Consider the following 27982-nt stretch of genomic DNA (forward strand, 5'->3'; position numbering starts at 1 on the left):
TGACTAGGAGCTTGAGAGTAGCTCTAATAGCCAAGTCTAAGAAGGCCCTAGGTAGCATATTCTGAAGTGTTTGCTCTCTAGTGCTTAATGGGTGTCTGGGCTCCCTGCCCAGTTTTTGGAGAGAGATGGACACTTCAGATGGTGCTGCTAAAAGTCATAATGGGGAGCACGGATCTGCTGACAGCTAGTCGATGGGAAACGTCAGGGCTGAGGCATTGCCCTTTCTGTGTGTGTCATGAAACAGTCATTCCACAAAACCCATATATACCCACGCTGCCCCTCCATCGGTATGAGCGCTCCCACCGTGAGGGCAGAGCCACACACTCCATTCGGTGCTCGGTTCGGCACAAGGAATCGCGTGCAATCCTTGTCCTATGCCAATCCTGCCTGAAGCCCTTCAGACCAAGGAGGAAAGGGATTCCCCGTCTCCTGCTCCCCTTCTTCAAGACATTAGTGGACGATATGGTCAACTTTCTTGGTTTTGTTTCCTTTTATAAAATAAAGCACTGCTACTATAGGGGAAAATTTTTAATGGGGAATAAACTTGGTGATTGGAATAACTCTACAATCTGTAGCTTTCATCTGGGATGGCTTGCAAAAATACCCTATTTAACTCAGCAAATATGACAAGTTTAGAAAACTGGTTTTCTCTCTTTTGCTTCCAACTGTAAGAAAAGAAACTGAAGCATATGTCTTCTTGGGATGCTTATTTGTACTAATTTAAGTAAAAATTATCACTAAAACTTCTTGTGGTTTGCATCGTCAGCTACGGAAACAGACTTGAGGGACTTGGAGCTACGGATTCGTTAACAGGCTGAGACCTTCCACAGCACTGCCTGTGAGCACAGAACACAGAGCATAGGCTTTCTGTCTTCCCAAGACCCTTACACAACGTAAAGGCAGAGGTGGAGGACTGAAAAGACGGTGGAGGATAAATGTCTGGGGGCATATTTTTCAGTGTGAAAAAACACCTGGAGGTCACTCAAGTACATTTTAGCTCAATTTAAAAATAAACTACAGATTTATAAACTTTATCCATGTAAAAGATCAGAAACGTGAAAATGCTAAAAAATATTTAACAGATTTATATCTCTGTATTCCTAAATCAGATTTTCAAGCATAAATCATCCAGTGGAAGGAACAGTGTCAGGCCCCAAAATAGTATCTACCTACTCTGCTAGCCAGCTGGAAAACCGCACACGCAAAATGTTACATACATGCAAACAGAGAAGGGAACTGGTGCAAGCACTGCACTTGCAACACTTCAGTCCCAAGTATAGTGATTAACAACAGTCCAGCTCAGCTGCTGCCTGCCCCGATGGGGTCTGCATGTGTCTGACCTTACTGAATTCCTTAGGTAGCTAGAAACTTGCTTCTACACCTGTCCCAAGCTGCCCTAAGCAGCCCAGACAACCAAAGATCCATGGACATCCAGGAATTCACCCCATTTGATGACCAGCAAGCATATTCCTTTGTAATTTATTAATTAATTCAGTTATTGCATGATAATAATATTACTGGAAACCTGGAGATCCCAGCCAAAACTGGAGTCCCAAAACATAATCACAGATTACAAGATGGTGGCTGTTAAAGAAAATGGATAAAAAACTAAGCTAAGGCTAGTTGAAGGGTAGTAAGTCTTCAAGAAGTCTTGAGAGAGAATACCACTCATTGTGATTTCCAGCATTATCATAGAATTACAGAATGGTTTGGGTTGGAAAGGATCATAAAGATCATCTAGTTCTAACCCCCCTGCCATGGTCAGGGACACCTTCTACCTGACCAGGTTCCTCAAAGCCCCATCCAGCCTGGCCTTGAACACTTCCAGGGATGGGGCATCCACAACGACCCTAGGCAAGCTGTTCCAGTGTCTCTCTGCCTTCACAGTAAAGAATCTCTTCCTAATATCTTACCTAAATCTACCCTCTTTCAGTTTAAAGCCATTACCCCTTGCCCTATCATCACTACACGCCCTTGTAAGAAGCCCCTCTCCAGCTTTCTTGTAGGCCCCCTTAAGGCACCAGAAGGCTGCTGTAAGGTCTGCCTGGAGCCTTCTCTTCTCCAGGCTGAACAACCCCAACTCTCTCAGCTTGTCTTCACAGGAGAGATGCTCCATCCCTCTGATCATCTTCGCGGCCCTCCTCTGGACTCATTCCAGCACGACCACGTCTTTCTTATTTTGGGGGCCCCAGAGCTGGATGCCGTACTGCAGGTGGGGTCTCACCAGAGCAGAGCAGAGAGGAAGAATCACCTCCCTCAACCTGCTGGCCACACTTCTTTTGATGCAGCTCAGGATATGGTTGGCTTTCTGGGCTGCGAGAGCACATTGACTTGTCATACATGAGTTCCCTCAGTGTCGTAAACTGGCTAAACCGGCCAGACATAGTTCTGGTTTCTGTGAAGATCAGCCACTCTTTCCATAACAACAAATATGAAAATATAATAAAATAAAAATATTTACACATAAAATTAATAAAAGCACTATTTAGCAGATTAAGTAAAAGTTACATTAAATTTACTTTCTCTCTCGGGAATTCAGAGAGACATTTTCTTGTGAGGTGCCACCAGTCTTGTTTCTTTTTCATCGGGCTGATTCTCATGGGTATTTGCAATGACAAGAACACAGGGGAGAAACGAATGGCTTTTTCAGCTTCCAGCCACAAACTGGACATCAGGATAGTGAACATGATTCAAACAGGTCTATGTTACCACCAGCCGTATCACTTGTATAATTTTCACATAGCTTAAACTAAAAGATAGTAGTCAAGGAAAATATCACAGATGCACTTTTTGATACTGGTTTCCTAGACAGCAGCAGCTAACAAGAAGCACCAGTTATAAAGAAAAAAGTCATTTACAAGCATGAGGTTGCTTGCCCCTTCTCTTGCCAGATTTTCTTTTCTCCCCCTTCCTCTCCTCTCCTCTCCTCTAGGTTTAGCATGCATAATGATTAATGTAGTATTACATTTTTTGAGTATATTTAGCACTGGAACATAGAGATAGAGGTGCACTGCTGCTGCAAAAATCTTACTGTCAAAAGATCAAAAAAGGAGAACTAAAGGAAAATGAGATTCCTCAAACATATATAATAATCCTGAAATTCAAGCTTTAAGTATCTCAAGCTATACCTCTTTCATGACTTAGCAAAAACTTATAGTTTTTTATTGGTGGGGAATTATTTTGGCCTGCTCACATGACAATTCACTATTGGGCTAAATGTTCTAATTCTGAATGAGATAATCACTACTTCTAAAGAGCGTCACGATATTCTTCACATCAGAGAAAAACTTTTAGAGAAAGTGGAAGGAAATCCATCGGGCCATGGTCATGACTCATGTGGGACTGTAAGACGCAAAACTGTTTAAATGAGGAGAGAAACAAAATTCTGTACTCAGAATGTATAAAGAACTAAAAATCTTAATTTTAGATGCTTCCTTTTGCATTTTAATGCTGAATTTGTAAACCAAATATTTAACTGGCCATCTTTCTTTCATCGTCTCTTCACAAATATGAGAAAGAAACTGCTTCACTAGATGAAGCATCTTAAAATAGCTGAGAGGTCGAACAAAAAGATGTTCACATATATCTGTTACAAATAATGCCCAAATTTTATGCTAGTGTGCTGTCACAACAATTTTCACTTCTTAGCTCTAACTAGGTTGTTCAACACAAACATATGTAGTTTTAAAATTACAATGTAGCTGAAGAGTTCATGTCTTCAGCTGGTTTTCAGACCACATTCACTTTACACAAAGGATCCATACACATCTAAAAAGGGGGAGAGAGAGTTTCCCAAAAGCTAAATCCAAAGTTGTCAAACTTATTTTCTAACCCTACAGAGCATGAGTAATTGGCTGAAACAGACAGCACGGGAATTGCTGTGTCTCAAGGACAGCATCCAGTATAGCTGCTGTCAAATGCTACCACTTCTAAACACCCTGCTGAGGTAAAAAAAAAAAGTGTTTCTACCTCAGATATAAACTTACTTAAGTGTTAAATAAGAGTTGACAAGAACTAATGAGTCAATCAATTATGTTAACAAACAGAAACACAGTATATGTAAAAATCTTGGTGCTGATAGTTTTATTTTCACTAGCTTCCATGGGAATAACGATGGGAAGGTTAAATGAAAAGGAAGAAAGCATGTAAAGTTCTATTGGAATTTGTTTTATAATTATTTTAAAAATAAGCTATCTCATAATGGATTTACTTTGACAAAATGTTACAGTGTTGATATTAATGTTCTTCATGCAAAGTATTTTGACGCTTTCATTTCCAGTGCCTGGCAGTTACTATGCCAGTTAAGAGACCCAATAAACAGACTGATTTTTTTTTTAAACCATTTTTAGAAGATGAATAAATATACGTATTTGTGATATGCAAACATTAACAGAAATACAAATAAAAATCCACATAGGTCTAAGCAGTGTATTAAGTTACCAAAATTGTCACATAATAAAAAGGACAGAGAGAAAAACATATTTATGGTATAGGTGGGTTTTGCCATGGGCAAAATAAATAAGTGATAGGAAAAAAGAGTGTTCATATGATTGATGCTGAAGGGGAACCAGTGTTTCACTTACTTCATCAGAAAGTCTCTGCAAGAAAAATGTAAGTTTCTTGTTTGGGTTCAACATCTTAAAACTTCTTCGTGATCAAAACAATACAGCAGTTCTAGAAGTTACCCCTTGCCTGTTGAAATTACATTTCAGTTGCTTTTTTTCCCCATTTCCTTCTTAAACCATATCTGACATTAAATTTCCCCAGCTGGAAAACAATTCTCAGGTGGGATGCCCAGTCATTTTTGAGACAGATGAAGATGTAATTCATGTCTTTGGTTGAGGGAAGAATTGATCATCCTCAAGAGAAGTACTACACCTTTTTCAATAATGTGCTTTGGAAATCCCACAAGAAAGTACTCTTAAAAACAGATTCATTTTAAATTACACACAACAATATTCGCTCTCCAAGTTCAGGTTTTGGCCATAAATCTTCTATGCCACTATCTTAAAAGTATGAACAGAAGCATCAACTCAGCAGTGAAACTAGTGGAGATAAAGGATTGTTTGTCATGAGCCTTTGCATATTGCCAGTCACTTAAGGTAAACTGAGCATATGATGCATAAAGAATTAATCTGGAGGGATAAAAATTGTAGATAGGACCATCTTTGGTTTCTATTCAGAGGTACAGAGATGCAGTTAGGAACCTTCACACTTGAAGACATATTCATATAAATATGTACATGCATATTTGTTAGAATTGCTGTTATTTTCTCACTTTTTTTTTTTTTTTTCTGACAGTCACATCTTTCCTCTTTTCTACAGGCAGCCCAATAGTACAAGGCCGGTGGCTCTGGCAAAGATTACAGCAGTAACATCATTATTAGCCATTCAGCTGTTTTCAGTATTTTACAGATGGTTTCTCCCATGCATATACAGGGAAAATATAGATGCGCTATACAGGGCTCTACTGTCACAGCTCCTCACCTACAAGCGCCCACTTGGATGAAAAGCAGGATCTCCAATCTTGCATACCATTTTGTCACACAAAACCAAGATTGAAATTACACTGAATACACTGCATGGCAGCAGTTCCTGCCAGATCAATAACAAGTTGCAACATTTACTGGAAAGAAAGCCAGTGCGACTACAAGGCACCTTGCCAAGGTAAGTAAGGGTGTAGCTATCCTTGTTGCTATTGGTTCTCAAAGCAGAGAGGCTGGAAAAAAACAGCTGTTTCAAGAAGATCATAAGTAACAAAGAGGAAAACACTATGAGCCTAGACACGTGGAAAGACTATGCCAAAGCACATGTCTAGATAAAGAACGATGAAGATGGTCAGAAATAGAGCACGTTCCCAGTGCAGTATGGTGAGGAGAGCCTAACAGTTCAATCACAGCATTCATTTCTGCTTGGAAGCAAGGAGCACAGCTCCAACAATCTCTGAATTAGGTTGTTTTTCTGGTTTTTTCAGGTCACAACTTTATTTAAATCGTACATTACACATGTGGGATAATGTCATGATTATGTGGAATAAATTCCGTGCGATTCAAGTTAGAAATAACTCATTAAATATAACTTGCAGCTGGAAAAGCTATTTCTACACTGCCATCTCAGTTCCTCAACCCTCTCTAAATAGGTTTATACAGTTGCATCTAATTAACCTAAGTGGTTAATTCAGAACATTTTATCCTTACAAAGCAGAACCTTGTTCCTAATTAACTATTAAACCACTTATTCCATTGTCCTCAATGGGAGCCATAACAACAGAAACCTACTTAATTGTCCCAGGTATTTTATTGTATTAGAAGGTAGTCAAATTTGATCAAAATCAGAACATGATCCTCAACCCACTGACATGTGGTGAATTCTGTATCATTTCAGTCCTGGTCTTATTCGATAAAATGCCCAGATGAGCTAAGGAACATGAGACTGGGAGAATAAATAAAGGCAACAGTGCATGGATGGTCTACCCAGCACGGCCCAGCACACGTTCTCCAGATATCTCCCTTTTCTACCTCTCAGACCCTTCTGAGATAACTGAGGCAATGCTCTCCCACAAAATCCCACAAAATTCACCAGCATGCTGTTCTCCACATGAGAGAACAAGAGAATACAGTGGTGGGCTTGGTTTTTTTTTAATTTAAAAAGCTGTTCACAGCAACTAACAACTTTCTCCTTAAAGTATAACACAGAATTATATCAATTTGAAATCTGATGAATTATCTTTCCACCCTATAATACATGATTACTTAATTTAAAAATGAAATGCCCCTTATAGTCAAATGTTAGGAAAAGTTTAAAATTGTTCATATCCAGCTTCTACCCGTACACTTTTCTTATTTATTTTTCCTGTATAACTTGTTCTTCAGCTTTCAATTAGTAATGATGCCCTGTAAGGACATCTTGTTGCTTTCTTTAATACATAAATAAATAATGTATTAAATTTTATTACAGCGGATTAAAAGTCTCCCATTTCAACTGATAACTGAGCATGTTTTACCATGTAGACTAGCAAAACAGCTTCAAATTTGTCTTCTAAAAATTTATTTTAAAAGTAAGTCTACTTAAGACAGCATAAAATGGCCATAGCGTATCCCTAGCAATCTCTAGAGATCACTTACCCTAGCAGCTACATAAAGAAAATACCAAGACAAACTAAAATCTGTGCGCAGTTCTAAGGTATTTATTCAACTGACTTCTTTACATGCAAAGATCTATCGGTATTATGCAAACAAACACAGAGGGGAAGGATCTTACAAGACATTAGTGACAAGCTGAGAATATCTTTTAGTTAAATTACTGTTGCTGAGTAATTTAGAAGTGTAAACAGTCATTCTGAACTGGTTACTATTAATACAAAGCTGAAAATGCAGAGATACCTGAATGGATTGTGATTAGGCTGCAAAGAACAAAATTGTCATTCATGTTAAAATACATTGGAAAAAAATGGAAAATCCAATTCACATGTTCCCCTTCTGTCTCATCACTGCAGGAACCAAAAGCAGCTTCTAACACGTGCACCTGCCAGGTAAGGACTCTGCAGTATCGCAGTATCCGAATAGTGAACCACAATCCATACCAGGGGCTGCACAAACAGCTCTTTGGACATCATCACCTTCTCTGATGGCTCTTCAGCTCCAGGGTGGAGCAGGACAACATGGTGAGCAGCCAGCAGCTATGTCTCGCAAGAGGACTGAACATCTCCTACCTCCCCACTTGTCTGACATGGGGTGTATCCATCGGGCCATTACCCTGTGAAAGCTATGTGGGCTTTCTGCTTGTGTTAAAAGCTTAGGGTGGAAGAACAAGAGGCTTTTTTTTCCAAATCTGCAGCCAGGAGTAATGCGTGCAAGCTCTGGCAAGTGCAAAACAAGGAATTATCCCTAGAATGGCTTAAAAAATAATGAACAACAAATTAGACTTTAAAAATTCTTCTAAAAAACTGTTACACTTCAATGTCAAAGTCAGGCTGATGCAGTTCTGATCATTTTCAAAATTGATTGACTAGCATCAGCTAGAAATGCTACTGCAGGAGTGAACCCACCTTCTTAGGTCTGCAGCCAAGACTCCCAGCAACAGGCCTATTACCATACAAGCCAGACAAAACTCATATAAAGAAGAAAACATTACCTTCCAACATTTGAGTTCAGGGAGATTTATCTCAGGCTATGTTCTGCATGGTTTATCTCCCAGGGAAAACATCATTGGCACACAATTACTCTCTTGGAGTAGGCACACAAGAAAGGCAGCTCAGTTTGCACAGTCTTAAAAAGGGGGTAAAGAGATGAAGCGAGAAACTTTATACTCGTAACACTTTCTATTTACTCTGTAGGGGATGGATTATTCTTTCCATGAAAGTGATTATGCATAGACCATAAAGTAGGAAGTTAAAAAACAGAATATGTCTTGTTTGGATTTCAGTAATTGCCTGTGCTGTTCTTTTTTGGCAGTTAGTATTCTATTATGAGGAGACCATGGATCATAAGGCCTTCTAATTGTCTCTATCGGTTATGTGTATTTTGCTACTGTTGTACAGAATTTGAAAGAGTGAAAAATAAAAACTTGATAGTATGCTCCATTATCTGTGTCAGTGATATTTCATGGATGTATGCTTTAGCTGCAATGATCCATACTTTTCTCAAATAAATAATTTTCATTGAAATCAATGAAAAAGCACTGGCACAAATGAGCACAATTTACCCATATAATGTTAAAATATGGGTAGTTCCATGTAAACAAAAAGGTTTACATGAAATGAGATCCATTATAATTTCCCATTTGGAACACTGCCAATTTAGTAAAGATTGTAGTAGGTGCTCTGTTTAGCAAAACGGACAATAGGCTTGTAAGTTACATGACAGAAAAGAAAAACTTAACAGCACTGAGCTTGCATATGTATGTATTATGAGACTGATTTTTGCTCTTAAGAAAATGTTTCAATTCACATGTTCCTTCATGTTGTATAATGCTTTATTTTGGAATTTAATAGGTATTATTTGTGTATCTGATCTATCATTTCTGTTCTACCTATATAAGCAAATTATATTTAGTAAACTAGAACTACACTATCAAGACATAATATCGACATCCTCAACAGTATCAGAGAAACTGCCTTTATACTCTCTAATTTTAAAGTGGAGAAAGAAAAGGCCTGGTAGTTCAGGTTCTGGCTCTATAGGATCAGAGTCTGCAGATAAAATACCTTGCTCTCAACTGCTGTCATAGAGACAGACTATCCATCAGCCAACATCCCAGTTGAATCAGGGAGAAATACCAGCACTGCGAGTCCTACCCAGTAACAAACTGACAGCCAGCACAACTCCCAGGCACGGAACTGGGGATCCGGGGAACTGGGCTGAGCCACCCCCTGCTCTGATGAAGCTGGAGAGCTCACCTTCTACCACAGCTATGTTGAGCAAGGGGCACTTGATTTTGTAATTCAAACTGCAAGCAAACAGCATCGGTTTTTTCCTCTCTAGATGACACAAGAGGTGGAGCGGGTCAGCACATGTCAAGCACACATGACAACAGCTTCATCTTGTAGGGAAGACTGCAGAACAAGGAGGAAGCCCCAAGCAAACCTCGCAGGTGTCTGAGATACAGCCCAGCACAAAATGGAGGTCAGCTGTGTAAGGCGTACATACGCAAGCAAGTATCTGCACACTAAACAAAAATATGAATAACTCACAATGGTTTGCATATTTACCTAGTCCTGCTAGGGAACACTTCTTGGGGGGGGGGGGAAACAACAACAACACAAAAAAGTGCCGAACAGCTTGGGCTTTTTATATTTCTCATTGATCCACACAACCCGACCCTAGCCATAGACTTTTTGTGGGAGGACACAAATTCACTAATTTATACATAACAGGCATTTTCCAAGCATGACTTTCCAAAAGAATACACAACTTGCTTTTTTGTCTCCTTCCTGTAGAAATTGGCAGGAAATAGGGATTTTGTCCTACTTCCATCTCTTAATGGTAAGAAGACAAGCAACATCAATACAGAGGCTTTGTTGCAGAATTCACAGACTTTGTGCCAGTAAGAGAAGGTGGACTCTCCTACATCTTATTTCCCCCAGAGTTATTTAACAAATTTCCTCCCCTCACTCCCTATGAGGTAGACAACTCATATTTGATTGATGTATCTGTAACAGGCAATAAAAAAGTGTGTCCTACTTTAACCAAATTTACTTCAAAATTGCCAATACTGGCAATACTCAACCAATACCGGTATGCTTATGTGCAGTACTTCATTAATTGACACAACTTTATGGGACCTAGAAAATATATTTTAAACTACCTCCTTGGAGGACAGGAATTAAAACTGAATGAAAAGAAAGTAAAATATATTATATGTCACCTCCCATTTCTATAAGACCATTAATTAAAAAAGTAAGTTAAACTGTATAACGCCATCATTGACAGGAAAACCCCATGTCTTGTAGACACAGTCCTGTTAAAATAAAATTAAATTAATAATCCAATCAGTAAATATATGTGTTTTCATCCAGCACTACCAAATGCCTACCTAACTCATCATGTCTCCCTTCCTACACAATCCCCCAATCAGTCATCAAAAGGAGAGACAAAAACCCTTGACTTCTCATCTGGCTGTAGGGGATAGCAAAAATGGTTTGATTTTCTGTAGGGGACAAAAGTCATCTGTATTCCTACGACAGAAACAGCAAGCTACTGAAGTAACAGTTGTCTTCTGTTGTCTGGACAACACAAGTGTTCTTTTACAGTATTTTTATTTAGGCAACAATAATGACTCAACATCATATACGCATAATACATATTTTTGTACTGTTGGCAACAAGGAGAACAACAAGAAGAGGACACCTAGTGGTAATCTGTGATAATTAGGGTTGGTAGCTTGGAAGCAACAGATAAAATTGTTAATGTAGGATCTCATTTGGCAAAGCTCTTACACACTTACTTAATTTTTAAGCACTTTAGTAAGACTTAGCATTCAAGCAAGCTTGTATTTATGAGCTTTTCTGGAACATCATTACTATGATTATTAGAAATAAAACAGTGAAAAGTAAAATAAGACATGCCTGTGTGGTATTCTTAAAAATATGTTTTGTTAAACGCCTGAGCTTTAGTAACAGCTAGAATGGATATCAACACTGTGAGAGATTGGAAGAGTTAATGTCTCAAACGCTGTGGTGGGGCAAGTTCTGCCCAAGGGAATTCCGAATTCACCATGACCCCTCCCTGGTCTGTCCAGCCTGGGTCGTGACAAACACTTAACATAGGTTTATGAACCTTTAAAAGGTTTGGCAAATTGAAAACCAGATTTCAGCACAAGTCAAATCAAAATAAGACATCGCTGCAATTTAAAATTATCACATATTTTACTAGATGATTGGCTGCAAAACATCACCTTTATTGCACATCTTGCAATAAGCATTTAGTGACTTTAAAATTGGTTCTAATTCTACTTAATCAGACAACTCAGAATGAGAAAGACTTAGGCTACAGTTTTAGAAATACCACTTCTATTTACTCATACATCTACTAGGCCTTGTCCTGTGGTTAGAATAGCTGTAATCAAAGCTGTTAAAGTCTGGTTTTTAAGCAGCTTTTGGTAAATACTGTGTCATGGTTTAACCCCAGCCAGCAACTAAGCACCACGCAGCCGCTCACTCACTCCCCCCCCATCCAGTGGGATGGGGGAGAAAATCGGGAAAAGAAGTAAAACTCCTGGGTTGAGATAAGAACGATTTAATAGAACAGAAAAGAAGAAACTAATAATGATAATGATAACACTAATAAAATGACAACAGTAGTAATAAAAGGATTGGAATGTACAAATGATGCGCAGGGCAATTGCTCACCACCCGCCGACCGACACCCAGCCAGTCCCCGAGCGGCGAATCCCTGCCCCCACTTCCCAGTTCCTAAACTAGATGGGACGTCCCATGGTATGGAATACACTGTTGGCCACTTTGGGTCAGGTGCCCTGGCTGGGCATGAGAAGCTGAAAAATCCTTGACTATAGTCTAAACACTACTGAGCAACAACTGAAAACATCAGTGTTATCAACATTCTTCTCATACTGAACTCAAAACATAGCACTGTACCAGCTACTAGGAAGACAGTTAACTACATCCCAGCTGAAACCAGGACATACTGTTATTTGAAAGAATCAGTAAATTTATACCATAGATAAATGTAAAACCATGTGGCATATCATTTGACATGTTGTAACAATGTATTTATTCATAATTGTTTATATCTTTTATTTTTAATTGTTCTGTTATTTGTGACCATATTTAACTAAGAATAACTGACTAGTTGCATGCAAACTGTGTAAAATGTTCAGGGGTCAGCAGCTTAGGCAGTCTCATAAAATAAGTTAAAGTAAGTAAGAATTAGATCTAGTATGTCCTGTGTGGTATTTTTAGGAACCTATGCTAAAAAAAAAAAAAAAAAAAATCCAAACCCAGTGTCAGAAATTACTGCAAAAGTATAATTTCTGCAATCACCAATTTAAATAACAAATTTTTTCTTTCACATTATAGTATATAGTTTTGTATAAGTAAGTATATGATCTATTTGTCAACATCTGAGTTGTAAAGGACTAGAATATTAGATATTGTAGCTAAAAAGCAGGTTTAGGACAGTATGAATTTGTAAATTCAGTAAATTAATTCCTGCCAACATATCTCCTGTCCCTTTGTTAAATTGTTTCTTCCCATTTGCATGGAGTCATTCATTTGGGTAAGCTATTAACATCAGACTGATATGAATATATCAATCAGATTTCATATATATTGCACCACAGGCTATAGCTCTGTTCCCTCTTAACAGTTAAGGAGAAAGCTTCTGCAATGCATACATTATTTATCTCAGCATTACTCTATGTGGCTGTTAGCAGATTGATCTTGATTTAATTCATTTAAATGATGTGGAAATAAAGAAAATGAACCATGTTTCACCAGTATCATACAAAAATCTTTTAAATTTTTCCCTACTCATCTTAAAGTTCAGGATACTGACCAACTGAAGTCCAGGTATGTGATACTAAAAAAGGAAAACCCCAAACAATTTCAACCTGCCTTTTCTGTTGGAGGACCTATAAATACCTCAATGGGATAACAAACAGCCTTGTTGTACAACCTGGTTTGTTCATCCATCAGTTTTCCATGAAGTATCCTCTTGGCAGCTTATGAAGAATGAATTTGCTGGCTGTCCTCTCAATATTTCTGAAATAATGCTCATTATTCTGGATCCAAATGCATAGAATTTTAGATTTATCTGCATTACATTTAAAACCAACATGTCAGCCCATATGCAAAAGCTATTAAACCCTTTTGACCACACACAAACAGGCTCCAGTTCTGTGTCATAAAAATTAGTTACCAGTTGCTCCCTGTTGTGCATGTGCAAACACACACAATACAGAAAAGATTAATATCTGCAGCAAAGGTCTCACTGAATACCCCTGTGGGATCATCCAACTACTGTTTCCTAATTCAGCAAAGTCCATCCCTACCCAGTTTTTTTGTTTTAAAACATTACAATCCTGTAACACACAATTTCTGCAAAGTGGTAATGGATCACTGTGCAGAACTGTTTCACAAACTACATCCAAAGTAATAATCAACTACTGTGATAACAAAAGCCAAATATGAAAATCTATGACCGCCTTCATTTCCAGTATCTGTAAAATGCTAACCAGCAAACCTGAACATCTTCTTGCACACATTTCATTTGGGGATTTATCAGAACCTGATTCAGTGTACATATTTACCACTGTTCCTGCACGTTTTCACAGTCATCAGAAATCTTTCTAAAAAGCAGCCAACAAGCTTCTTGCTGCTTTATTGCAGGCTCAAAAAAAAAAAACCCCAAAAGCCCCTTCAGACCCTCTTTCACCTTCCTGACAACATCCAGGGACGACTATTATGTCTTATCAAACACTAAAAGATGGACTCCACTTATTTTTCAATACTTGTCAAATAAAGTATCATACAAGAAATATTTCACAAGTTTTACTAGTAGAATCAAAGGTGAAGTTGCAATCAAGCAGCCATTAGCTAAAGATTAAATACCAGCTATTGCTGGTTTGGACCTCTTCCTCTGGTCACTTCTAGTCCCACTCTGTGGCCAGTTCAGCTGTTTTTGATTTAGAATACCTGATTTATCTTTGACAACTGATGGAAAGGGGAAAAAAAAGCTATTAATTTCTCTGCTTAGTAGGGCTTTATAGTAGCAAGCTATTAACTGAAGCTGCCAGAAGATAATGTCATTGAATGCATTTCAGAAGGTTGTCTCTCTGTAAAGCACAGAGAAGACAAAAGCACAGCTTTATGGTAGAACTGCAAAATATGCTTAATCATTTGCCTTAGTTAAATTGAGTAAAAAACTGCAGTGCTCTTTTTCTGTGTCAAAAACATAGTTACACCACATTACAGGGAGGCAAAAAGAAGCAGAATTTACAAAATACAGTAACAGAAAATAATGACCTATTTCAGGAGCTTTTTGAGAAACAACTATAAATTTATTAGACTTTTCATACTTAGTATCATCCAGCATCATGCCATTTTTAAATATACTCTGACTTTATTTGTGAGATGACTTTGCATTTAGGTTTCTGTTAAACCGGAATGTTAACGTAATACTGGAGATAACCAGCAGAAAAAAGCACCAGAAATCGTACCATATCATCCTTCAATATTCATTTAACTAAGTAAATCTTTATCAAAGCAGGTAAATAAAATTATGCAAATCTTATTTTAATAGTGCTTCCATGAAAATGCTTTACAAGGTAATTCTCTTTACGCTTGCTGCAAGAAAGGTTTAGAAAACAGCAGTTATTCTTCCCATGTTTTTAGCACTTCCTTTTAAAATATATTATGATATTTAGAACTCCAGAAATGGGGACAGGCAAGAAATGAAATGACTGAATCATGGTGGTATGTGCCAAAGTATTAAACACTTCCTAGCCATGAGCATGCCAAATTAGGGAATGCCATAATTTCCTGGAAATGTCACCATGCCAAGTTGGCAGGCAGCATAAGGTCACATCTGGAAATAGTGGACTTGACAGTTTAGAAGGCAATGACTCAAAACTTGAACTACCCATTTTTTATAAAGAAGGTCAGTATTTATTTAGCCTACATAGAACCTTCAAACAATGAGCATTCTAGGAAATCTACTAAATTATATAAATGGTTTCAATTTCGCCTCAAACAGAAAAATATGAACAGGTATTTTAAGTTCTCTGTGATTACAAGAGCATTAACTTCATGAGTTTAAGTGCTAGTCACCAAACTCAAATGCAGATTTTGGTGGTTGCTAAAATTTCTAATATTCCCAATAGGAGCCCATACATGCTTATTGTGCTGATGGTCCCAAACCATCCATTTTTGATCTCTGTTGTTAGCAGAGAGAAGACAGTTATTCCGTGCTTTTTTTTCCAGAAAGGCTTTTCTACTAGCACCTGTATGTAATTGCATTAATTCGTGAGTAAAAACTCTTTATTCCATTCTGGTTCTTCTGTAGCTCTTCGGAGAGACCCGACTAGTTTTTTGTAGGAATAAGATCTTAACGAGTGATGTTATAACTGTATAAATCTTACCTCTTCCCACTGGTGTATGTATCTAATCAGTCTTGAAAGGCGTAATAAGCGTAACAGGCTGAGGATTTTTGTAAATCTCACAATACGAAGTGCTCTTGCTGTCTTGTAAACCTCTGAATCCATTCCTTTTTCTACAATGAGAAAGATATAATCCACTGGTATTGATGAGATGAAGTCAACCACAAACCAGCTTTTTAAGTAATTCATCTTAATGATTTTAGGATCCAGTATTATTTCAGAGCTGTCTTCATTTACAGTCCCAGTCCTAAAATTCATGATCAAGTCCAATAGAAAAACAGTGTCTGATGCCACATTGAAAATAATCCATGGTGTTGTTGTTTGTTCTGTGAAGAATGTGATTCCAACTGGTATAATGACAAGGTTTCCAACCATCATTATGAGCATGATTAAGTCCCAGTAAAACCTAAAAAAAAAAAGAAAGAAACAGAATGGTTGATGTAATGTGGTAAAACACACTTAGATAAATGGTCTCTATCATGCCGCCAACTTCACCTCCAGATTCTTAAACATTTTGTTAATGCTAAGAAAACTCATTGTTTTAACTCATTCAATATAGTCACAGTCAGTAAAGAAGACAAAGTAATTAATACATTTCATTATGTGCCTTCCTTCTCAAGAATATAAACAGTACTATGGCTTATCACTCCATGGCATATCTGAAAGCTGTGTATGTGTGGCACTCAGTAGACTTATCCAGACTCCTGTCAAAACTTATTAGTGGGTTTATATAACTAAAACTGATGTCTGGTGCCAATCAGAAGTGCTTCAGCAACACAATGGTTTTTTAAGGCTTCTGTCCAAACGGAAACCCAGATATCTAACAGATAACATATTAATGTAAGTACCTCTTTGCAAACGTTCTCATACCATTACAGTGCTGGAATAAAATTACGGGAAGAGAAAAAAAAAGCACTGAAGCAAAAAACAGAAACAAAAATTAGATAACATCAAAACCTTCATCCACTTCTACAACCTGAATTGAACTTTCATACATTTTTATAATCTCATAGTCTATCTTCTTTCAGAGCTAGCTAAGAAGTCTGGTCAATAATAGCTGCAATTTGCATAATATAAAATGGGTAGTGCATTTCACCACTTTGCTCCAGAAGCATCTAAAGGATCCCTTTTAATACTGTTAGAATGCTAACAGTGCTTGATACCAATGGTAGACAGCCAGACTCATAGCTTCAGTATCTATTATAGAAATGGTGAGTAAATCTACCTGTTACACAGAATATACATCTATCCTGATGGAAGATTTCCAGGGGATGGTAGTATATACCCAACAGATTTTAAGAAAATTACAGTAACTCCTAAATGTTAAATTGTCAAAGAAAGTTAATCTTGTTCAATAAAAGAACTGAAACTGAACTTGAGAAAGCCTGAACCCAATACGTGACCTCTTGTTCTGCTTGCTAACATGATCTGTTAAACTAAACTTGATTTGGAGAGCCACAGAAACCAGTCAACAACAGTTCCTCATGGACTGATTAGACTTTGTAGAAGACTAGAGGCAGCAATGGCTACACAACTATCTCCCTGCTCTGGCCGTCCATCACAGTGGGGCACTGCACAGTGGACATATAATGGACATGCCACCAGCACACCACTCCAGCACTGACTCCCAGGCCACTTCTGTAGTAGCACCAGCCTCCTGGCATGCAACAAACACCCTCATCTTAGTAAAAGTTCATGGTGATCAACAATAATAATAGTTTAAGTGGCCACATTCAGAACATTCACAAACATTTCAGAACCATGAGTTTAGTTTTTGCTAGACTTGCACAGAGCATATGGATTACATTAGGTTTTGGAGATGGCTTCTTGTATTTGCCAGATGATCCAGGTTTATAAATTCCCTTTGTTTCACATTTCTCCATGAAAATACTTCTGAGTTTACAAATTGCTGATCTGAGAATATAAATAATTAACTGTAACTGTAGAACACACTAAAGGAAGAGTAGCATAGAACTGAGAGTGGCATGAGAATTCCCAGTTTTAATATTCTTTATTCTAAGATAAACCTACAGAGATCAGGCTTGACTATCTTCTGAGAGAGCAGATGGCAAAGTACCTTTAACTGGTACTCAAAAATTGCATTAAATAGACTTTACAAGTAATTCCCACTGTAACACAATGTGTGTTGTCTTACACGTTTTTCAATCTTATAATAAATGTGAATATTAAGTGCCACAAATATTCAGTTTTATCCAGACTGTATGTATTTTTGCTTAACATGTGATGGTATTAACCATATCCGTACCGCATCTGCAAAAAACTTCGTGATTTCTCTTATCTTTTTAAATTAATGTAATAGGCTTCTTGCTGTGCTAGATTCCTTTTCAATAGTCTAGAATTACTACACAGAAGGAACCACTAAATTCATATATCACTGATACTATGATCTACCGGTACAATTACCACACACACTTTTACAATGCTATTGACCGAAATATCTCAAAAAACTGTTCTGGGAGAATAAACCTCTCAAAGGAATCCTAAAAATGTGTGGAAAACAACTAAGAAACAATCACAAGAGGCGTACTTATATCTGTGGATCACTCCTAAGCAAAGCATTGCTTGATTTCAGATCGACCTTTACACTTCACCAGCGCAGGGGGCAATTATGCAACAAAGGCTAACCAAAGCTGCACAACAACCAGGCAACATTAAATATAATACAGAACCAGGTGTTTTTATCCTACAGTAATCCACAGTTTCAGGGATCGTTATGTACTGCGATGATGCAAAACACACTAGAGTTCCTGATGTTGAATGTCAGAAAAGGTGGTAGCATTAGGGCTTCAGTAATAAAATAAGATTGAATGCTAAGGACTATGAGATTGTACCAGGTTTGTATTTTGATTTCTGCCCACAATATAGTATAAGCTGATTCGTTAGTAAGAAAAACTCTTATTATATTATGATTTATTTTTTATTTAGAAATTAATCGTCCATTTTCTTTTAGGAAAATGTTTCCAAAAGCCATTCTGTTGGCCATGTTACACAATATTTTTCTTGCAGGTGAGAAAAACTAGATGCAACTCCCTGTGTTGCCCTTCTGTGACCTGTGCACTGAAAGTAATACAATGCGTTCCTTGCCTACCAGTTCAGAACATCCTACTATTCATGTAACCAAGAGTGAGCTTAAAAGCTTCACAAGACAGTGCAAGCAGCTGCTGTTGAGACACAGAGATAGCCCTTTGTTTCAAACTATTTTTAGCCTTATTTATTTCTTTTTGCTACTTCCTCCCCCACCCCCCCAAGGATGGTTATAAATTGAAAACTTACAATCTCAGAGTTCCAGATTTACATAAGGTATTATAAAATGTTGACAAAAAGCAAGGAAGAAATAGGCCTGTGACACAAATTTTTCAAGAATGAGGAGAAAAAAATAAAAGCCTGGGGGTAATAAGATCTTTGAGAGCTCATAATGAGAAGCAGGACCTGACCTTAGCCCCATACCAAACACCTATAGAGCTTACTGCTCCTCTGAAGCTAACTCAATATAGCTACTCCTAGTTGCCTTTAACTGAAGCTACAAAGATCAGCACCACACCACATTGAACTACTCCTGAAACTTTTTAAATGCTTCAAAGAGACTCAGAGGTTTAATATCTGTAGGTGAAAAACGTCTTCGAGTATTAAAAAGTTTTAAAATCAGTTTTAAGGCATATTTTTTCTAAATTTTAAAGAATTATTCTATACAGAAATAAAAAAATTACGCTAATTTTTACTTTGGTATTGTCAAATAAAACTAGTTGGATTCATAGCCCTCTTTCAGCAATCTTTTCACTCATAATTTATCTGTACTTCAAAACTCATGGTAATAACAAGGTGTTTTTTACAGCTCTGGAACATGGTGCTGAAGCTTTCGTCATTTATTTATTGCCACAGGCTATCCTGGATAGGATGAACAGTCTGTTCAAAATGAGTGACTACTCAAGCAGTCATAAAAAACTACTTAGTATTAATTAATCAATGTGTGTAGTAAGCTTAATGTAAGGCACTATGAATTCTAACAGGCATTTTATTTTCCAGTTTCTATATCCAACCCACAGAAAACTGAGTCTTAAGGAAATTTCAGCTGTAAATTAGTTAATTTGCTGCATAATTTGCTGTATACACAACTGTGTAAAAAGTCATTCAGATTTGCTTTCTTTATTATTTTCTGATTGCTGCCCATTGACACAATAGTCTCAATGTCCTTGAATCAGTATATTCATATATGCTGATTATATAGTATATGTATGTATATATATACTATATATGTATTCATGTATGAATACCCTTACGGTACACCCAGATTGACCCAGGAGAAGTTGTCAGTAATCTCACAAACCACACGGCAGAGTGAACAGCATGTCTAAGGCACTGAGTGCTGCAACTTGAGGCTACAGAGCAGTCAGGGCTTTGCTTAAGATTAAGTTATCCAAGTTTCCAGAAAGATCATAAAAGTCTGATTATTTAATAAAAAAGAGCAAAACATACCAGTAAAACTTCATGGAATTCAGTCACAAATACTCATCAGTCATGTTATAAAGTGAAAGGTCTTTGAAAAAGATATTCATCCAAATTGCTTGTAAAGTATCTTTCAAACCAAGCCTGATGCATGCGAGACATGATTTCACTCTACATATTCAGAGATCAAGAACTGTAAAAAATTTTCACAAGCTTTCTATGGAAAACTTACCTCCTCTTTACTTAAATATTTTGATTGACTAGCAGATGCTCAATGAAATGAGTACTGACTGTTTTTTTATCTCACCTTCAAACACAGCTTTATTTCTTTTGCTTTCATGGATCATCAGTTCACCTAACAGAGAAATCAATGTCCTATATAGAACAAAACAATCTTAGTAGAAATAACAGTAACTTAAAACTTTACTACAACATACTGTAACAAGCACTGAAGTTGATATTATCCATGTCAGAATTCAGTTCTCATAGGACATGCCATATTTCTCTTACTGTGCAACTACATTATTCTTATAGTAAGAGAGAGCAAAGCTAGACATGCCTGAAAACATCTGCAACTTGCAGATAATTACTGGGATGTGTTGGTAAGAACAGCAGAATGAAGAAGGGAGAGTTTTCTTCAGGGGAACCAAATGCTTTTCATGATTACACAGGTGTCTGTGCTTGAAAACTTTCTCAGAAATCATCACCTTTTTTTTTTTTTTTTCCCCACAACCTGAAAGTGAGGATATTCCCTTCTGCCCAGCTATCCATATTCATTCTGCCTGTCTGTCTCTCTCTTACACATACACACACCTAGAGGAAAACATGCTTCTTCTGGGAAGAAGGCATACAAATTAAGTATGAACTTCTATTTTAACAAGAAATATTGCATTCAAAAATCTGCCATGGAAAAAACTCTGCTTAAATGTTGCAAATCTCTTATGAGGTGCTTCCATGATGTTGGCTCAGCAATTTTTTTACTTTAAAATTTCAAAACTTAGAATTTGCTGTAACCTATCTGTGAGATCACATTAATACAAATGCATTAAAATGACTAGTGAAGTGTCACTTCTTTACATTGGCCAGTTTTGCGCTAGCAAACAGGTTCCTTCTGCAGTTGTGTTCTCCTTCTGCATGGATAAAACTTTCCTCATCTGAATGTACGTAATTTTGCAAAGCTTTAGGAAGACAAAAGGTTGGGTTTGGTTGTTTGTTTTGTTTTTAAAAGACAAACTGTTCTCCTGAAAGTGTTGATTTATATTCTTTATTCTCCTCTATTTCTGCTTTGACAGCTTTTAGCTTATGTTAACACAAACAAAGAATCTTGCAAGGCTGAGAGTCCCTTTCATAGCTCACCCCTTTTGATTGTAAAGCACACACTACAGTAGAGTTCTAACAGCATCTCCTATACTTCAAGTGCTGAGGTTGAAGGGCAGAAGTATTATTAAGTAGAAGCCTGTGACACTTTCTCAGGTGAAAATTCCATCAACATTTGCTATTCTTTTTTAATTTGAAACACATCAAGCTTAATGAACTTTCATTGACTTAGCCAGGTAGCCTGCTGAAGCAGCAGAAAGGCATTCTCTAGCAGAGACTGGTCAGTCTGGGATGAGGCAGAGGCTGGTGTTCTGAAAACTCAGTTCCCCTGCCCAAATTATGAGCAGTGCTGGACCTGGCAATCTTCCAGCTTAACGGTTTCATTCTGATTCAGACTAAAAGCAATTAAAAAAATAAAATAATAATAAAGTTTTCAGACCACCAGAAATCTTTGTTTGATTTCAGACTAGTACTGAAATCCTTTACTTCAAGGTTAGCCATATATACTTACAGATCCAATTTATATGCCTTGCTGTTATTTTTTAAATACTGATGCAACTTCCTACCTGGTAGCAGAAAAGGAATTCAAAGACAGATTAATAAAATTCAGCAATACTGAGTCTTCTTTTTCATATAGCCATAGAACTTATCCAAAAATTACAAACTTGCACAATTTCAAACAGATTTCATGAGTTTTATCTGATAACTAAATACACTTAGCAGTGGAGATTTGCAATTTGTTGCTCAGTTGTGATTCTACGCACAAGGCAGATGATGAGATAAATGCAGCTCTTGGGACACCTGATCAGAGTCTAGTGAAGCCAATGATCAGTTTACAACTTTCAAAAGGCTTTAGTTACAGCCTTTGGTTAGGTTTAAAGCTTGAGTGCTTCTAAGGTTTGATTACCAGAAAAGAAAATCACAGTAGTGTTCATGGAAAGCTAAAATTTAACTAATTAACATTACACTAATATATACATTTTCAGAAAATTTGACTAATATTTAAGCAATGGACATTTCATCAAAAGGTTTCTAATTCTTGGTGTGCATGCAATAGCTTCTGTCTAAAGTTTTTACAGTATTTTACAGGCATTAATAAATTCTCAGATTTCTGAGAAATAAAGGTACAGGAGTAATGTTGCCCTCATTGCATGTGGGAGGGGAGGAAGGCGAGGACAAAGAGAAATATATGTAATATGGCAATATTATTTAATAATGAGTCTCATTGGTTTTAGCCAATAATCCCCTACCACAAGTGCTTCAATACATCTGATGTTTGCAGCTCCTTTTCCTCCAGAGAAACATATTAAACTACAGTAGAAAAAATTAAAGCCTGACTTCCACTCAATCTTGGGCAAGAATGGTGCACCAGTGTCACTGGAGTTTTGATACTGCTTTTTTACTCCCCCATCTTTACACAGTTCCTCCTTTCTTCAGCCCCATTCCTTGGTGAAAAAGCAGGGTAGTGCTTCTGTCCAAATAGCTACCAGCTAGGAAGAAGTGCTGATAAAGAGTCAGGACTCACAAATGAGTTTTCTCCTGGAAAAAGTTGAATCTCTCTATGCTGACCTGTATGCTGATCAAAACATATATTTCAGATCAAGACTGCTTCTGTATCAATATGTGTCAAACACAAGTAACATACCTTCCTCAAATTCACCCTCCCTGTTCAAACTGTTAGACCATAGCCTCTCAGTGTCAAGCAACATTTTGTGTAGGGACTCCAACTGATTTGTTTCAGTTTCATATTACCAACCCTTAAACCAATTGTAAATTGCCATATACTGATTCTTTAACTGTCAGCAAATTTCTGTAGTGGATCACTATAAAATACGCATTCACATTCTCAAATTAGAAATGACCACTTTACAGGCATGAGAAAAAGTTTGAAAGAGACAGATCTAAAAATATTTCAGCTTCAAAATAATCTCATATCTCATGTTGGAACACTTGCATTAATTAAGAATTTTGTAGTGACAGTAATTTTAAGAGCGCCATTTAGAAACATGACATTTAGGATGCCTCCATACTAAGTAAAAATTCAAAGGCTTAAATTGGGAGAAGCCTTCTGTAATTCTTCTCAACAAAGCATCATGTGAAAAGGAAGGTAACTTAACCCATGTCCCCCGGCAAAACCAAGAAAGCCAGACAGTATCACCTAATATTCTTCTTCAATAGATTTATTTTTTTAACCAATTCAATCTCTCAGTTAGCAGTGTAATCTTTAAAGTTTCTGCTGATGGGGAAAAGTCCATTTTCTCTACTTATTTTCAGAGAAGGAGATGATGGGGAAGACATTGCTTAGTATCTATTGATAGACCTCAGTCATGGGGTTTGGTGAGGAGACTGGCCTGTGACCACCAAATGAGTTGGGACAATTACTTTTTTGAGGTGAGTTATCTCTGACAAAAAAACCAAGACTAGGACTGTCACCTTGGTTCACATAAGACACAGAGATTTGTGGTATTTGGCATAAATACTACTACTAACAATTTCATTCTGATAATCAGAGGTAAAACTGGCTTTGTGAATATAACTGTACAAAGATACAGTACATTTGGACAAGCAGCTTCAAACACAAATTTTCATTTATTAGAATTTTGTGAATAATTTCTTGAAAAAGTTCATTGAAGGCAAGACTGGGCACTATGTTTAAACTGAAAAAAAAAGAGGTAGTCTTCAAATTCATGAAGGGAAAAATCAGAGATGAGAAAAGTGTAGAATAACTATAGATGGGTATGAAACAAATTGATGGATTATACATGCAGACTTTGTACTCTTACACCATGAGTGAAAACAAATATACATGACTGAATATTTATACACCTCCTATGTATCTACAGAGATGTACAAGATTCTAACTCAAGAACAAGTAATTGAGATAGCATAAATATATCAAGTTAAATTATTATTCCATTTTACAACTATTTATGGCTGATCTTTGGCTCCAGAGCCTGTTTCTTCAAATATAAAAATAGTACTGAGATTTCAACCCCTTTAAAATAATTGTAATTACCATTTTAAGAATCAGTAAGTTGTTTTATTGTAATCCATAAATATCACATTGCAGTAAATCATTTGCTTCAAAAGGTAATTAAATTTAATTAAAATATTTATGTATTAGAAACATATATTAGTAACTTTTATTCTGAAAATAACGTAAGAAATTAAGGAATTGGTGTTCAAATCAAATCAAAATTATCATTTTCTTCATTTTTACTTACACTTTGATGAAAAAGGATTAAAACCTATTTCAGAAAGTTTTTGAAAAGCAAAGGAAAAAGAAAGATCAAATTAACAACTGAGCAACATGGTAAGTAATTAGGGTCATGTCATGCACATTCCCCTTTTGCAAAACAGCTCAATACCTAGAGCTCTCACCAATGCCTTGGAAAATCCATTCGACTGCCATATATCTGTGGGGAGCTGAGCCCAGGATCTCCCACCTCTCAGGGAAATTCGTTACCCCCAATCCATACTGTGTCTCTGAAGTGAAGTACACTGCTGACATTCTCTTTCTCTAAACAAATATAAACTAGAGCAGGAACCAAAACTTTCTCCCAGGGAAGGCAACCACTGCACTGGAGAGGTATTCTCACTGTTTTGCTCCGTCAAAGCAGAACAAGTCTGAGAGGTGATATTGTTATTGAAAATATCCATGCCAGAAGTGCTATGCAAAATAAATGTACAAGTTCAAATCCTCTCCAGCAGAGGACAGAAATTACTCTGCACTTTCAACACCTGGGCTGAATGGTTTTGATTCCTGAGCAGATACAGGAGACATTCAGGTACACACTCAAATATACACAAAAATTGTATTAGCATGATTATTGAATTATTATTTTATTACTTCTGTTCACTGAATTCATCATATCAATTTATATAAAACATCAACTAATTGAAAATGCAGTGCAAACAAAATGGAAGAAGTAATCTTCCACAAGCTTGCTAATACCTTTCCCCATGTGTATTTATATGAACCCCTTTTCAAAGGGTGATGCACCTTAGGAGCACTGCACTAATGAGCAGGTAGGAAGGAGAATGCTCAGCTAGGAAATTCAATATTCAGTTTTACCATTATTTGATACTTACAAATTAGCATTACCATAATTTCATAATTCATACACTAAAACACCTGTCCCTACCAGAAATAAAACGCAGCTCTTGCAGGTCTCTCCTTGTACCAGCCACATTCAGAAATCCCCATGTTTTTCATTATTCAACTTGTGTCCAGATCTCTCTGCTAGCCATTTGCCTCCCACAGTATTTAAGCAGATGCTATGTAATTTTAACATTTCTTTAACATTTCCCAATTTACACACTGCACGTTCCAGTCTTGCCATCCTTTTGACAGCATAGCGTTCTGCCTGCATTGCCAAAACAAATCAGCTAATTATGTAGCTAGACAGAGCAGTGATCAGATAGACCTGATATTCACTTGTTTAAAAGAAAAAGGAAAACCCAGAAAAGCAAACAAAGCAAACGAGAAAGAGAACACATGATGTTCAGAGATGTTCTAGTTATTGGCCTAAGTAACCATGATCTTGTTAGCTTTACCTCTGCTCCTCTCATCGTCTTTTTACCCTCTAATGCTCCAGCAAGCTCCAGGCAAGCAGGCCTGAGTAAAGCCTCATGTACTGCCATTGCGAGCAGCTCAGCAAAGGGTGGAAGTTTGGAATACAAAACAAGTTTCTGGGGATGTAAAATCTGCCTCTGACATTTATGAGCATTGGTCAGTGTAATGGAATGTGATTGCTGAATGGCCCTTTTGCAATTTAATTCAATATAAAGAAACAAAGTTTTTTCAATGAAATGGCTTTGGTTATTCTTTAAAAAGCAAACAATCAAATGCCTTCCAAAAAACCCAAAAAAACCAACCTGCATATACTTATTTATAAAATGTTTCTTTGGACCTGCAAAACAGGAGATAACCTGCAATATCAAGCACTCCAAGAGATTGCCTTTACATCCAATGAGGCCTTTTCTCCTTCCAGTACACCTCTGCCAGCAGCAGTAGTGCAGGCCATATCCATCGCTTGGCTGTAATTAAAAAATGAGGTTCCATTACATTTTGTCACAGGTAATACACAACACTGAAATAGATGGTCAAGATCCATTTCTAGTAACAGTATATATTACATTTATAAAATATGTGTTGAAAGCATTTAGTGAATTACGGCAGATTATTGGCTTGAAATACATTTGTTCATTATTTTGTTTTAATTTAGTCATATGAAACGGTTGTTGAGCCACTGAAAGATATTACCAATTATAGATTAATTTAAAATTCTATTCTCTCTTCATTGAGACAGAACCATCTAAAGTAGAGTTGTTATACAAAATATGTATATTAGATAAAGGTTTCTTCCTCCACAGTTGCCTTTATTTTCTTTTTTTAAAAAAAAGAGGGGAAGTCACTTTAAGCTTCAGAAAAACATGTCAGTTTTCAGCCTGAAAAATAAAAGATTGATAAAGATATTAAGATCTGAAAATTTATTCAAATTTAATCAGAGCCTTTGTTATATGCTTCACCTATAATATTTATCAGAAAAAATATAAAAGGGAATTATTTAATAATCTACTTCACTTTATATTTTAGTAGAGTGTTTGTTTTTTCACAATTGACTTTGAAGCCTCTTGGTACAAAAATTCTCCTTCTCCGATCTTTGGGCACTCAAACAAAGTAGGACATATTCCTTAACAGGGGCACAGCCCCCTTGCTGCTCTCAAGATGAGCCAAACAGTACATGTTAAGGTTGACAGGGGAAAGTGTTTGCCTGCAAGTAAAGTTGCCTATAATCGTAGCCACTGATAAGCAACTCTAAAATAAGCACTCAAAGAAACTTTGGTCAGGGACCTATGACCTGAACTATAAACAACAGCAAAAGTACCAAGGAAGCCATTTACTCCCATACAGACAGATTACAGATGTACAGACAGACTGTTGCTCTCATACAGCAAAACAAAAGAGCTTCTCTTTACCATGGTGAATAAAACACCAGATGTCCATCTTTATCTTCCATCCATATTCACTCAAAATGAAGTTGTCTAAATATAATAAATAGGTTTCTGGCTTTCAGCAAATGAAAACATCTTTCTTTGGAGATCTCAGAAGAGGTTTTAGCCACAAGCCAATATTCCTCAGAAAGACAAAATTTACGTTAGCCAAATATTTATGTTTCATCTTTGGAGGACAGCGAGTTGTGAACTATTCAAACATGTTTAAGCTAAAGATGTGTAATAATTAGAACACCCAAATAGATGTTAATAATTCATTGGTGGAGAACAGCAAGAAATTGAGGGCGGAAAACGATTAATAAAATTTTTCATCATAATCTTAGAAAATATATTTACCTGTAAACTGCAAATCAAAATATATAATATGGCAGAAATGGAACATGAAGCATATTCAAATTATTCTGATGTACTAGTTCTGCAAATGTACAGCACCCATGGGTGACATTTTTTAAAAATCAGTTTTACCATTTATGGTTCCTTATGCCTAGAATTCTGAAAGATGTTCAGGCACAGAGTCCAGATGCTTACAAGTATCTAGGTCCCTAGCTCATTTTGAAATCCAAATATA

The 27982-nt window shown here is 36.8% G+C and overlaps 1 protein-coding gene across 1 annotated transcript in view; it reads right to left on the reverse strand.

Annotated features, from left to right (window-relative positions):
* HCN1 (hyperpolarization activated cyclic nucleotide gated potassium channel 1) overlaps nt 1–27982 on the reverse strand; it is a 207953-nt gene that overhangs the window by 167402 nt on the left and 12569 nt on the right. The window contains exon 2 of the mRNA XM_069777633.1: nt 15598–16021. Coding sequence (XP_069633734.1) covers nt 15598–16021 — 424 coding nt within the window. The remainder of the gene's footprint in view (nt 1–15597; nt 16022–27982) is intronic.

The sequence above is a fragment of the Haliaeetus albicilla genome, chromosome Z (assembly GCF_947461875.1).
Source record: "Haliaeetus albicilla chromosome Z, bHalAlb1.1, whole genome shotgun sequence".
Taxonomy (NCBI): Eukaryota; Metazoa; Chordata; class Aves; order Accipitriformes; family Accipitridae; genus Haliaeetus; species Haliaeetus albicilla.